Here is a 15,338-nt window from a genome sequence, read left to right as displayed (position 1 = left end):
AGTGTACAATGTCCCTTTAAGATTGCAGGCGGACAAGTTATCAAGCAGAGATTCTGTCTGCCTACAATTGCCACTTGGGAAGCAGCATTGTGTTGTGCAATCTCCTCCACCTGATCTTGTGCAGCCAATGGCATGAAAGCAGGGTATGTCAAATATCACCCCAAACAAGGTATTGTCGGGTGTATTAGCAGTTTCTGCTTCTTAAATTAGTGGTTGCCAGTGTAGTGTCGAAATCTGCGACCCAACGGAATGAGCGACCGTGACGTCACCACATTCCTCAGCGCACACGTAACTGGTTGACCACCAATCACCTGCTAGAGACACCTCCTTTGTCACGGTCGCACATTTTGCCGGCTCTAAGTTGCTTTAGGAGAATAAAAGAGCACAATGCAATAGTGGAGCTCCTTTGCTTGTATAATTTCCCCACCAGGATCAATGTGAGCACTCAGATGCCTTCAATGCGCAAGTCACTTAGTGATAGTAGTGCGAGTCAGGCGAGCCGATGGAATGTGCGACCGTGATGAAGGAGGTGTCTCTAGCAGGTGATTGGTGGTCAACCAGTCACGTATGCGCTGAGGAATGTGGTGACATCACGGTCGCACAGTCCGTCGGGTCGCAGATTTCGACACTACACCGGGTCACTCCTGCTGCTGCACCATAAAACCTCAAGAGCTGTGAATGCAGCTTAATAAATATTCCCTTTATGTTGCTTAGTGCAGAGAATACAGACTATGATTTGTCAGGAATGATTAAATGCAAGCAAATTTACCTAAAGAAAGTGATCTAATCTAATTTGAGTACAAACAATTCGGGATTTTAATGTTTTGCTTTAAAGGGACGGTAAACACCTTGTAATTACAACATATTTCTATAGAATAACATATCAGCTAAGTCTTAATATTTGTAAAATAAATTAACATCTTGTTTGCTGCAATTGTTTTTAATAGCCAAACCCACCACTTGCCATTTGGAGGAACCAATCTGGTCTTCAGTCTGTAGCTCACAGGAATAGCCATATTGTTTTGCAGTTTGTATCTGTTAAAGACAGTTAGGGAAAGATGAGTAGCAGGGTAAGCCTTGTGAAGTCTGCAGGGTGTTTTTTCATTTCTCAGATATAGAAAAAACACTAAACTACATGAAAAGATTGCAAAATAAATCATGAAAGTATATTGCAAAGCTTTTTGTCTGCTTATAAGTAAACTATGGATAATGCTGATAACAAATTCACTGCACTTGACATTTAATCGGTTTACAGTTTAAATCATACTAAAACTATGTAGGGGATCGTTTTAACACTACATCTGAACACATCATATAGACATATCCTTTATGGAATATTGAATTGTTTGGAACATTATAATTTGAGATATATATATATATATATATATATATATATATATATGTCACATTTATTTCACATTTATCTTTATACATGTAGGGGAGGTACTATCTGTTGTCTGTTAGATAATATGATTTACATATTTATGATAAAATATATAATAATATTTGTATTTTTACTGTTTTTAAGGAGGCAAATAAAAACAATGTTAAGAGTACAGTATTGCTTGTGTAACCTGTATACAAATACAATTTTGGAAAGCAATATAGTGAGAAAAAAAATATATGAAGTAAATTGCAGAGGCCATTAGAGGGCAGTAAAATGATGTGCAATCTGTATTTATTAGAAGTAGACTTGTGCATTGTTTAGTTACACATGCAAATTCCTAACGAAAAAACGATATTCGTTTAGTTTTTATTAAACAAATATCTGAACAAATGCTCGAACTAATTTAAAGAAAATGAAGAAATACTGACAAATGTCATCAGTATTTATTAGTTTCCCTTAAATTAGCTGAAAAGTAAAATACTTACTTTCCGACCCTTCTTCACAGAGCCCAGGGCTAATAGGAAGTTTAGTGTAGCGGATCGCATAGCCTACATTAAAGGAAAACTTCCTTTAACATATTCCCTAGGATCCACCACTCTAACCTCCTATTAGCCCTGGGCTCTGTGAAGAAGGGTCGGAAATAGCGCGGCTCCCCCCAGCGAGCTAGAGGTAAGTATACATCTTCAGGCGATACTTTTTTTCACCTGCAGTAAAGGAATATTTACATTTGTTTAATGAAAATGAATGTAAATGTTCCCTGAATATTCAGTATTAGTTTTATTTTAAATGAAACAAGTACCAAATAGTGCAGCAAACTAATTTTTCTGAATATTTGTTACAAAAGATTTGTCGAAACTAATTTTTTGCTACTAGAATTAGTTTGTTGTATATACTTAATATCAGGAGGTGGCAGTGTAGTAACAGTTTAATAATACATTTGTATATATATATGTACAGTATGTATGTACACTAGGATAGTTTAATTGTTGTTGTTGTTTGTTTTTTTGCATAATAATCGTGTATTGTCACAAGCCCCCTGAATATCACTAGCTATTATGCCTGTTGGTGTCATTACATTAGTAGTTTTAATATTATATATTTATTTATATATTTTTATATATATATATATATATATATATATATTTATATATTTATATATAGTATCAGAACAAATCGCACTCCAGACTTCCAGTGTCAGCAACCTAGGGTGCAGCAAAAGGTATAAATAGTCAGCAGAAGAAGCACACTCCAATAGGCATTTTTTCAATTAGTCACTGTTTTATTGTGAACGTTTTCGCACCAACCGGTCCGTCCTCAGACAAATTTGGCTTAGGACAGACCGGTTGGTCTGAAAGCGTTCACAATAAAACAGTGACTAATTAAAAAAATGCCTATTGGAGTGCGCTTCATCTGCTGACTTTATATACAGTATATATATATATATATATATATATATATATATATATATATATATATATATATATATATATATATATATATTAATATAGTGTACAAATAAAGAATTTAATATTTTAAATTCCTTTAAACAAATATTAGTCACCCCCAAAAATATTTTAGTAAATCAACATTAAGAAATAATAATTATATGGTTAATACAAGCTGGTCTCCTTAGTGATCAGCACTAACTGATTTATACCAACTTCAGCATATTCCAAATGAATGAATGAAATTAGTTAGAAGTAGCTCAGTGTTGTGCATAAACTTGATTGTAAATATTATTTTATGTTAAATGGACAGGAAACCCCAAAATGTTCTTTCATAATTCAACTTTCCAATTTACTTCTATTATCAAATTTGCTTTGTTCTCTTGTTATCCTTTGCTGAAGGAACATCATTGCACTACTGCAGTTAGCTGAACACATCTAGTTAGCCAATCACAAGAGACAAATGTATGCAGGCAACAATCAGCAGGTAGCTCCCACTAGAGTAGGGTATGTACATTTTTTTCAACAATGAATACCAAGAGAACAAAGCACATTTTAACACGTTTAATTTTGACTTTCCGATTCCTTTAAATATTTTATTATAAAATATTTTTAGTAAAACAGCTTTGTAATATACTTTTTTTTTTTACTTTCTTTCTTACTTTATTTATTTTCAGCATTTTCATGTAATATAGCTATAGGAACTGTGAATTTTGTAATTCACAGTTTGGAAATGCACCCTACTGACTTTTCAAGATGAACTTGCTACATATCTGTCCCTTATTGACTTCAGCAGATGCAAAACAATGCATTTTATACAAACAACGAACTTGGCTTGGCTAGCATTGTATTCTGCAGAAGATTGCTCCTCCAAATAAGGAAACTGATGGACGCTTGGCTATTTAAAAACAATTGCAGCAAACAAAATGTTAATTTATTCTAAAAATGTTTAGATGTGGCCAATACACAAGACAAAAAATATATCTCAATTTAAAGGGACACTGAGCTCAATTTTTTTCTTTTTTGATTCAGATAGATCATGAAATTTTAAGCAACTTTCTAATTTACTCCTATTATAAAATGTTCTTTATTCTCTTGGTATCTTTATTTGAAATGCAAGAATGTAAGTTTAGATGCCGGCCCATTTTTGGTGAACAACCTAGATTGTCCTTGCTGATTGGTGGATAAATTCATCCACCAATCAAAAACTGCTGTCCAGAGTACTGAAACAAGAAAAAAAGCTTAGATGCCTTCTTTTTCATATAAAGATAGCAAGAGAATGATGAAAAATTGATAATAGGAGTAAATTAGAAAGTTGCTACTCTATCTGAATCACGAAAGAAAATTTTTGGGTTCAGTGTCCCTTTAATGTTTTTTTAACTTGATATACTGAATCTCATGTGAGAGTTTTAGGAAAGGGTCAATTCTTTAATGTGCCAGCTTTTTCTGTTGCAGGTTGGTAAATTCACATACTCACTGGAGTCAGTAAACAACTTGAAAAAACTGATGGAAGAAGATGGAAACGATGGCGCTCAAGTAGCCCATAAACTGTGCGATGATCACAGGCTCCCAGAGGAATTTTATCCAGTGTGTCAGGAAGTAGATGCTCCGGAGATCTTTATTAAATTGGGTATTGTTTTATTATTCTATTTAGGTGCACATCTTAAATTAACCACTTAGGGGCATAAAAGTGTAATAAGTAAAAAAAAAATTAGTACGTTATTAAAGGGATATTAAATATGTTTTGCTTTTGTGTAAAAATGGTGTGTTGTCCCCAGTGGTTCCCGCTAAGGCCAGATTTTGTGAGGGGCCCAGCAGTGAAATAGTTAAAGGGACACTAAACCCAAATGTTTTCTTTCATGATTCAGATATAGCAGCAATTTTAAGCAACTTTCTAATTTACTCCAATTATCAAATTTTCTTCGGTCTCTTGCTATCTTTAGTTAAAAAGCAGGAATTTAAAGCTTAGGAGCCAGCCCATTTTAGGTTCAGCACCCTGGATAGCGCTTGCTTATTGGTGGCTACATTTAGCAAACCAATAAGCAAGCATAACCCAGGTTCTGAACCAACTATGGGGCGGCTCTTAAAGGGACACTGAACCCAATTTTTTTCTTTTGTGATTCAGATAGAGCATGCAATTTAAAGCACTTTCTAGTTTACTCCTATTAGCAAATGTTCTTCATTCTCTTGGTATATTTATTTGAAAAGCAGGAATGTAAGTTTCGATGCCGGCCCATTTTTGGTGAAAAACCTGGGATGTTCTTGCTTATTGGTGGATAAATTCACCCACCAATAAACAAGTTTTGTCCATGGTCTAAACGAAAAAGTGTCTGGCTCCTTAGCTTAGATGCCTTATTTTTCAAATAAAGATAGCAAGAGAAACAAAGAAATAATGATAATAGGAGTAAATTAGAAAGTTGCTTACAATTGCTACTCTATCAGAATCCTTAAATAAAACATGTGGGTTTAGTGTCCCTTTAATTAGAGAACCAGACCCTGCAGTTGGCAAACGCTACACAATGCAGACCAGAAGGTGTGGTTACATTATTAACTGTTTCACTGCTGGCCCCACACTCCCTAGTAATCTCAAAAAGCATATTTTGTAACCAAGGCTTTCTTCAGGTTTGCAGCATTTAAAAAACAAACAAAAAAAAAAAACAAAAAACCTAGGCTGCAGAATTTGCTTTTTGGCCTCTGTACCGAGAGTGTGACAAGCACAAAAAGTGTTTAAAGTCATCAAAATCAAAATTAAAGTTTCATGGCTCAGATAAAACATTGTAATTGTAAGATGCTTTTCACTTTACCTCTCTTATCAAATTGTCTTCATTCTCTTGTTATCCTTTGTTTTAAAGCTTACCTAGGTATGCTCAGGAGCACCAATACACTACTGGGAGCTAGCTGCTGATTGGTGCCTACACACACACTTGTAATTGGCTCACAATATGCGTTCATTTAACTCCCAGTAGGGTATTGCTGCTCTCGAACTTACTTTAACTATGTGTTTAAGCAATTTGCAAGATTTAAACTTATAATTCTAATAAAAAAATATGCAATAATAAAATACTCAAATGTTTGCAATTGTATGTCCCTTTAAGGTCCTTTCATCCCTGAGAATTCTTAAAGGGCTGTGCGTGACCTTTTGTAAGGTTTCCCAATTCAAAATTTGCTAATTTCTAATCTGAAAACCCAACAATAACTCACTTACCGGCTTTTCAAATGCATCTGTTAGGAATTCAGCAATGTCCTTAGCAGTTGATTTTTATTCCAATGTCACCCAATGAGGGCCAGATTACCATAGGAGCACAAACGCTTGTGTACGAGTGATAAGAGGTTTATCATGGGTGTTTGCGCTTGTTGGGGTTAATGATTGTATTACGAGTTAAAAGTAAACGTGATTGATTGAGAACAATCACGATTTACGCTAGAATGATTGCCGCAACTTGAGATCTCTGGTTATCTCTCTCTCATTTAAAATTGCTGCTCTATCTGAATCATGAAAGTTTAATTTTGACTTGAGTATCCCTTTAAGTAGATGAAAACATACAGTGTATTTACTGTAAATATTTCACATTCCAATGTTCTGCACATAGCAGAATATGTTCTATGTATTTCTAAATAGATATTCCTGCATAAATCTATACCTATATATAATCATGTATATATATATACAAAAAAAATGTCATTGAGATAGGCACTCCCTAATCCAAATATCACAATTGCCAGGGTGCAAATTCAGGAGGTATCCAAACAATAAAAGTAGAAAAAGGCACTCACTGGAAAACACATAAAATTTAACTTTTAATATCACCAGTTAAAAGTTCTGCTGTCTAACTGGTAAAGTTATATTTTATGTGTATTCCAATGACTGCCCTTTTCTACTTGACTTGTTTATATATATATAGTTATAGATATATATATTGTACCAAAATAATATCATATTCTGTTATCTGAAGAACATTGGAATGTGAAATATTCATATTTATATGTCGGGTTAATGCACATTAGAATATGCGATCGGGTTTGTTTGAGAGTGAGGTATTAGGTTTTTTCCACTTTTTTTTATCCATGACTTCTAAGGGAGAAAACATGAACACGCACGCAATATAGTATGTTCGTTTTTTTGAACTTGTGATAATGCTCAATCGAAAACAGTTTTCTTTCAACTTGAACGCATCCTTACAAGCGCAAAAAGCTTACTGCTAGCGCAAATAACGGCTTAGGAATGACAAAATGAATAGGAACCAAAAAAGACATTTTAGGAACAGGTTATTAAAGGGACAATCTACTCTAAAATATATATTGTTTAAAAAGATGCCTTTATTGCCCATTCCCCAGTTTTGCATAACCAACACTGTTATATTAATACACTTTTTACCTCTGTGATTGCCTTGTATCTAAGCCTCTGCAGACTGCCCCTTATTTGAGTTCTTTTGACAGACTTTCATTTTAGCCAATCAGTGATTACTCATAAATAACTATGGTAATGAGCACAATGTTATTTATATGGCACACATGAATTAGCGCTGTGTAACTGAAAAAAACGGTCAAAATGCACTGAGATAAGAAACAGCCATTACGGGCTTAGAAATTATCTAACAAACCTACCTAGATTTAGCTTTTAACAAAGAATAACAAGGGAACAAAGCAAATTTGATGCTAATAGTAAATTGGAAAGTTGTTTAAAACGTAATACCCTATCTGAATCATGAAAGTTTCATTTTGGCTTGACAGTCCCTTTAAGAACTTTTGAGAACCAGCTGAATCCCACCACTGTATATATTCCATATGTAGTTATGTACAAATGTCATTTAGTGCTGTCAATTCAAGATGAGGAACTGCAATTGTGAAAATATTTGAGACAGTAAAATGCCTAATGATTTTTCTGTCAATTTATTTCTAAGCAGTTGAAGCTGCAAATAATGTGGATGAGTGTGAAATATGCGCCAATCCAGCTTGCCCCGGCTGCTGACGTTCTTCTTCGTGAGTCAAGAACCAATCAACAGCTCATTCTAACAAGTCTCTTAGACTCTTCAATGGAAACAAGTCTTCATGGTCTCAGCGTCGTCCGTCATTTAATCACCAGACGATGTGAGCACCGCAGCACTATGAAATGAACTGGAGGTCATAGAAAAAGTAAAGTCATTTATTAAATCCCACTGTACATAATGTGCAGTAGAAAAAAGACTCTTGTATTCCTGGTCCAATAAAATCTACTCTTTTATCTCAGTGGCTGGGATGTGTCTGCATGTAATTATCATATTACTCTGATCCTTTTTTATTTTATTGTTAAGCAAACAGAATAAAGTGAATTCAACATCTTACTGTAATTTTCTTTAATATCCATCTCATCAATTTACAGTAAATATTTACATACATCAGTATTATCTTTTTAAAGTTTCTATTTTAAGTTAAAGCTATGCTTACCCAGTGATGTGCAGTCACTAGAGGCAGGTGAGACAGGGCTTCACCTCTCATATGGGCAAAAATATATTTTTTTTATTGGCTTAAAAAAAAAAAAAAAATTCCCCCCAGCATTTTTTTTCCTTCACAGCTACATGTTGTGCAATGGAGAGGCACAAGCAGGTCTGCCCACCATTACACAGCATGTTGTGCCACCTACTGGATGAAAGTGGTTAAGATCATTGCATGGCACATAACTGTTTATTTGAGGCAGTCCTATTTGGGCTGAACCAATCCAGTGAGAGGCATTAGTAAGTGGAACTTAGGGTTGGGGCTGGATGTTAAATCATATAAAACAAAACAAAAACGGAAACAACTTTCATTTATTTTTGTTGCTGCCCTGTTCAGCTGTTAGCTTTGATTCAATAAAAAAGAGAGTTCTTTACTTCCCCTCTAAGTGTAGTGGAATGTGCCACTGTCACTTCCTTACAGAGCAGGAAAAGATTGCAGAGGGCAGTGTTTTAGCTACATTTTATTGAAGTTTCTGTCTACTTTTTATTTATTTAATTAATGAATTGGTAGTGCCATCTGATGGTGTGGCTTTATTTAAAGGGGTGGGGTCAAGCACCCCACCATCTTTAAATTTCACCAGCCGCCACTGGATCAAGACATTTTTATATTTACTGAATAATGAAAGAATCTATAAGCATAATTTGCAGCATTAAAGTAAAAAGTATGTTTTAAACATATTTTAATGGGCATGGATTTCTAGATCTCATAATCAGAGCAAGCATTTTGTTATCTGGCAAGAGTTTCAGTTACAATCCTTTAGACTAAAATCAGGGGCCCGATCCGATATGCAGCGTTGCCCGCAAAAGCTGGCGACGCCAAATATTGCCCTGGTTTGGTATCCTATATACGGCGTAGCCTAGAACTTACGCTCGCATATTTCTGCCTTCGGCCGTAGTTGTTTGGCCCATAGACAGGTATACCAAACCAGCGCAGTTTGGTATCCAATATACAGCGTAAGGACTTACGTGGCGAAAATGGAGAAATCTTACTCCATTTTCACCTCGCCACAAAATGCAGGCATAGTAAGCCTTACGCTGAGTATTGGAGCCCCGTAACTCCCTAAACTACCTGCAAAATAAAACCTAACACCTAACGCATGCGCAATGTCTATCTAGCTGTCAACCGCGATCCCCGCCGCAATCCCTAATAAAGTGTTTAACCCCTAAACCGCTGCTCCCGGACCCCGCCGCCACCTACATTAAATGTCTAACCCCCTAATGTGATCCCCCTACACCGCTTCCACCTACATTAAAATTATTAACCCCTAATGTAATCCCCCTACACCGCCGCCATCTATATTAAAATTATTACCCCCTAATGTGAGCCCCCTACCCCGCCGCCACCTATTTTAACTATATTACCCCCTAATCTAATGCCCCTACACCGCCGCCACCTATATTAAATGTATTAACCCCTAATATAATACCCCTACACCGCCGCCACCTATAATAAATGTATTACCCCCTAAAATACTAAAATGTCCCTACCCTAAACTAAATTACAAATAGCCCTGAAAAGGGCTTTTTGCATGGCATTGCCCCAAAGTAACCAGCTCTATTACCAGCCCTTAAAAGGGCCTTTTGCGGGGCATTGCCCCAAAGTAACCAGCTCTATTACCAGCTCTTAAAAGGGCCTTTTGCGGGGCATTGTCACAAATTAATCAGCTCTTTTACCTGTAATCTAATCCCCCTACACCGCCACCACCTAAAATAAATATATTAACCCCTAATCTAATCCCCCTACACCGCCGCCACCTATATTAAATATATGAACCCCTAATGTGATCCCCCTATACCGCCGCCACCTATATTAACTAAATTAACCCTAATTATATATATTAAAAAAACCTATCACTAACCCCCTGAAGATCTCCCTACCTTGAGTCGTCTTCACCCAGCCGAGCTGAAGTCTTCATCCAATCCGGGCGATGTCTTCATCCAAGCGGCAAAGAAGAGGTCTTCCATCCGGGCGATGTCTTCATCCAAGCGGCAAAGAAGAGGTCTTCCATCCGGGCGATGTCTTCATGCAAGCGGCAAAGAAGAGTTCTTCCATCCGGCCGATGTCTTCCTCCAAGCAGCATCTTCTATCTTCTTTCTTCCGGCTCCATCTTCAGACCTCCTACATGGATCATCCAGCTGGCCCAACGGACTAACGACGAATGAAGGTTCCTTTAAATGATGTCATCCAAGATGGCGTCCCTCGAATTCCGATTGGCAGATAGGATTCTATCAGCCAATCGGAATTAAGGTAGGAAAAATCCGATTGGCTGAATGGATCATCCAATCGGATTGAGCTCGCATTCTATTGGCTGATCGGAACAGCCAATAGAATGTGAGCTCGATCCACTTGGAGGAAGACATCAGCCGGATGGAAGACCTCTTCTTTGCTGCTTGGATGAAGACATCGCCCGGATGGAAGACCTCTTCTTTGCTGCTTGGATGAAGACATCGCCCGGATTGGATGAAGAATTCGGCTCGGCTGGGTGAAGTCGACTCAAGGTAGGGAGATCTTCAGGGGGTTAGTGATAGGTTTTTTTAAGGGGGGTTTGGGTGGGTTAGAATAGGGGTATGTGGGTTGTAATGTTGGGGGGGGGTATTCTATTTTTTTTACATGTAAAAGAGCTGATTACTTTGGGGCAATGCCCCGCAAAAAGCCCTTTTAAGGGCTGGTAAAAGAGCTGATTACTTTGTACTTTAGAATAGGGTAGGGAATTTTTTTTATTTTGGGGGGCTTTATTATTTTATTAGGGGGCTTAGATTAGGTGTAATTAGCTTAAAATTCTTGTAATCTTTTTTTATTTTTGGTAATTTAGTGTTTTTTTTTGTAATTTAGTTTAATTGTATTTTAGATTAGATATTTTTACTAATATATACAGGTAATATGGTAATTATTTAAACTAGGTAGCTATTAAATAGTTATTAACTATTTAATAGCTATTGTACCTAGTTAAAATAAATACCAAGTTACCTGTAAAATAAATATAAACCCTAAAATAGCTACAATGTAATTATTAATTATATTGTAGCTATCTTAGGGTTTATTTTATAGGTAAGTATTTAGTTTTAAATAGGAATAATTTAGTTAATATTATTAATATTATTTAGATTTATTTTAATAATAATTAAGTTAGGGGTGTTAGAGTTGGATAGGGTTAATAATATAGTTAATATATATATAATATAATAACTATATTAACTATATTAACCGTAATATAATTAGGGTTAATATAGTTAATATAGGTGGCGGCGGTGTAGGGGGGTCAGATTAGGGGTTAATATATTTAATATAGGTTGCAGCGGTGTAGGGGGATTAGATTAGGGGTTAATAAATTTAATATAGGTGGCGGCGGTGTAGGGGGATTAGATTACAGGTAAAAGAGCTGATTACTTTGGGACAATGCCCCGCAAAAGGCCCTTTTAAGGGCTGGTAATAGAGCTGGTTACTTTGGGACAAAGTAACAAAGTTTAGTGTAGGGAAATTTTTGTATTTTAGGGGTTAATAAATTTAATATAGGTGGTGGCGGTGTAAGGGGATTAGATTAGGGGTTAATAATTTTAATATAGGTGGCGGCGGTGTAAGGGGGTCAGATTAGGGGTTAATATAGTTTAAGCAGGGGGCTCACATTAGGGGGTAATAATTTTAATGTAGCTGTCGGCGGTGTAGGGGGGTCACATTAGGGGGTAAACATATGTAGCTGGCAGCGGGGTCCGGGAGCAGCGGTTTAGGGGTTAATATATTTATTATTAGGAGTGAGAGGGGGGATTGCGGATATAGGGGTATACGTGTCAGGCTATGTTTGGGAGGTGTGTTAGACAGTACGGGAGATTTAATACTTTAGTAAGGTTTTGTAGGCGGCAGTTTCTAAAGTGCCGTAAGTCCCTGGCGACTCCAGAAATTTGTACTTACGCAGATTTCTGGACATCGCTAGTTTGTGAGACTTACGGCACTTTAGCATCTGACGGCGCCGTATATGGGATAGCTCGAGTTGCGAGCTGAAACTACAGGCGACGCAGCTTTCCTCGCTTGCGCCAAAACCTGCGCCATATATCGGATTGCACCCCAGATGTTTACTAAGTTGACCAGTTTTCCAAGACACCAGTTAAAGGGACATGAAACCCATATGTTTTCTTTCATGATTTAGAAAGAGAATGAAATTTTAAATAACTTTCCAATTTACATCTAATATCTAATTTTCTTCATTCTTTTGATATCCTTTGTTGAAAATAATATCTAAATATGCTCAGTAGCTGCTGATTGGTGGCTGCACATAGATACCTCATGTGATTGGCTCACCCATGTGCATTGCTATTTCTTCAACAAAGGATATCTAAAGAATGAAGGCGTATCCTAGCCACTGCCTCACCAGCCTCTGACATCACTGCACATCACTGGTTTATACAATATCTATACATTCTAACATACAGTATCTCACAAAAGTGAGGTCACCCATCACATTTTTGTAAATATCTTATTATATCTTTTCATGTGACAACACTAAAGAAATTACACTTTGTAAAGTAGTGAGTGTACAGCCTGTATAACAGGCTGTACACCCCTAAGTGGAAATGTCCAAATTGGGCCCAAAGTGTCAATATTTTGTGTGGCCACCATTATTCTCCAGCACTACCTTAACCCTCTTTGGCATGGAGTTCACCAGAGCTTCACAGGTTGCCACTGGAGTCCTCTTCCGCTCCTCCATGACGACATCACAGAGCTGGTGGATGTTAGAGACCTTGCACTCCCCCACCTTCTGTTTGAGGATGCCCCACAGATGCGCAATAGGGTTTAGGTCTGGAGACATGTTTGGCCAGTCCATCACCTTTACCCTCAGCTTATTTAGCAAGGCAGTGGTCATCTTGGAGGTGTGTTTGGGGTCATTATCATGTTGGAATACTGCTCTATGGCCCAGTCTTCGAAGGGAGTGGATCATGCTCTGCTTCAGTATGTCACAGTACATGATGGCATTCATGGTTCCCTCAATGAACTGTAGCTCCCCAGTGGCGGCAGCACTCATGCAGGCCCAGACCACGACACTCCCACCACTATGCTTGACTGTAGACAAGACACACTTGTCTTTGCACTCCTCACCTGGTTGCAGCCACACACGCTTGACACCATCTGAACCAAATAAGTTTATCTTGGTCTCATTGGACAACAGGACATGGTTCCAGTAATCCATGTCCTTAGTCTGCTTGTCTTCAGCAAACTGTTTGCGGGCTTTCTTGTGCATCATCTTTAGAAGAGGCTTCCTTCTGGGATGACAGCCATGCAGACCAATTTGATACAGTGTACAGCGTATGGCCTGAGCACTGACAGGCTGACCCCCCACCCCTTCAACCTCTGCAGCAATGCTGGCAGCACTCATACGTCTATTTCCCAAAGACAACATCTGGATATGATTCTGAGCACGTGCACTCAACTTCTTTGGTCGACCATGGCGAGGCCTGTTCTGAGTGGAATCTGTCCTATGAAACCGCTGTATGGTCTTGCCCACCGTGCTGAAGCTCAGTTTCAGGGTCTTGGTAATCTTTTTATAGCCTAGGCCATCTTTACGTAGAGCAACAATTTTTTTTTTCAGATCCTCAGAGAGTTCTTTGCCATGAGGTGCCGTGTTGAACTTCCAGTGACCAGTATGAGAGAGTGTGAGAACGATAACACCAAATTTAACACACCTGCTCCCCATTCACACCTGGGACCTTGTAGCACTAACGAGTCACATGACACGGGGGGGGGGATGGCTAATTGGGCACAATTTGGACATTTCCACTTAGGGGTGTACTCACTTTTGTTGCCAATGGTTTAGACATTAATAGCTGTGTGTTGAGTTATTTTGAGGGGACAGCAAATTTACACTGTTATACAGGCTGTGCACTCACTACTTTACATTGTAGCAAAGTGTCATTTCTTCAGTGTTGTCCCATGAAAAGATATAATACAATATTTACAAAAATGTTAGGGGTGTACTCACTTTTGTGAGATACTCTATATATTATTGTGTGATTTTAACAGGCGTCAGGTCCCTCAGAGACTGGGTGACAAGTTTCAATGTACGTATAACACCTTGTCATTAATATAGATCTTTGTTGTCATGCAATAAAGCAACAAAACAGTTTAAAAACATTCTACATACATTAAAGGGGCATAAAAATGCAAAAAGAAAATGCTCTGAGTTGTTAAAGGGATATGAAACCAAACTAGACTTTCAAATTGACTTCTATTATTAAATTTGCATTGTTCTCATGATATTCTTTGTTGCTTTGTTGAAGCGATACCTAGGTAGGTATAGAGAGCACTACATGGCAGGAAATAGTGATGTCATCTAATGCTCTTGAAAATGGATAACAGTCTTGCAAAACTGCTGCCATAAATTTCTAACAAAAAAATTATATAAATTTAAATATAAATAGCTATATATATACACACACACAAATACTATATATACAGTATATACAGGGAGTGCAGAATTATTAGGCAAGTTGTATTTTTGAGGATTAATTTTATTATTGAACAACAACCATGTTCTCAATGAACCCAAAGAACTCATTAATATCAAAGCTGAATAGTTTTGGAAGTAGTTTTTAGTTTGTTTTTAGTTTTAGCTATTTTAGGGGGATATCTGTGTGTGCAGGTGACTATTACTGTGCATAATTATTAGGCAACTTAACAAAAAACAAATATATACCCATTTAAATTATTTATTTTTACCAGTGAAACCAATATAACATGTCAACATTCACAAATATACATTTCTGACATTCAAAAACAAAACAAAAACAAATCAGTGACCAATATAGCCACCTTTCTTTGCAAGGACACTCAAAAGCCTGCCATCCATGGATTCTGTCAGTGTTTTGATCTGTTCACCATCAACATTGCGTGCAGCAGCAACCACAGCCTCCCAGACACTGTTCAGAGAGGTGTACTGTTTTCCCTCCTTGTAAATCTCACATTTGATGATGAACCACAGGTTCTCAATGGGGTTCAGATCAGGTGAACAAGGAGGCCATGTCATTAGATTTTCTTCTTTTATACCC

The 15,338-nt window shown here is 37.3% G+C and overlaps 1 protein-coding gene across 2 annotated transcripts in view; it reads left to right on the top strand.

Moving 5' to 3' along the window:
• The window catches only part of LOC128637958 (guanylin-like), a 13,139-nt gene extending 4,989 nt beyond the window's left edge, over positions 1-8,150 (top strand). The window contains exons 2-3 of one of the 2 annotated variants that reach the window (XM_053689846.1): positions 4,288-4,462; positions 7,737-8,150. In XM_053689846.1, coding sequence (XP_053545821.1) covers positions 4,288-4,462; positions 7,737-7,801 — 240 coding nt within the window. In that variant the 3' untranslated portion in view covers positions 7,802-8,150. Of the gene's footprint in view, positions 1-4,287; positions 4,463-7,733 lie in introns of both variants that reach the window. The other variant, XM_053689845.1, reaches the window with a different exon arrangement.
• The last annotated feature ends 7,188 nt before the right edge of the window (positions 8,151-15,338 follow it).

Source organism: Bombina bombina, chromosome 8 (genome assembly GCF_027579735.1).
Source record: "Bombina bombina isolate aBomBom1 chromosome 8, aBomBom1.pri, whole genome shotgun sequence".
NCBI classification, from domain to species: Eukaryota; Metazoa; Chordata; class Amphibia; order Anura; family Bombinatoridae; genus Bombina; species Bombina bombina.
This window is presented reverse-complemented; position numbering and strand designations above follow the sequence as displayed.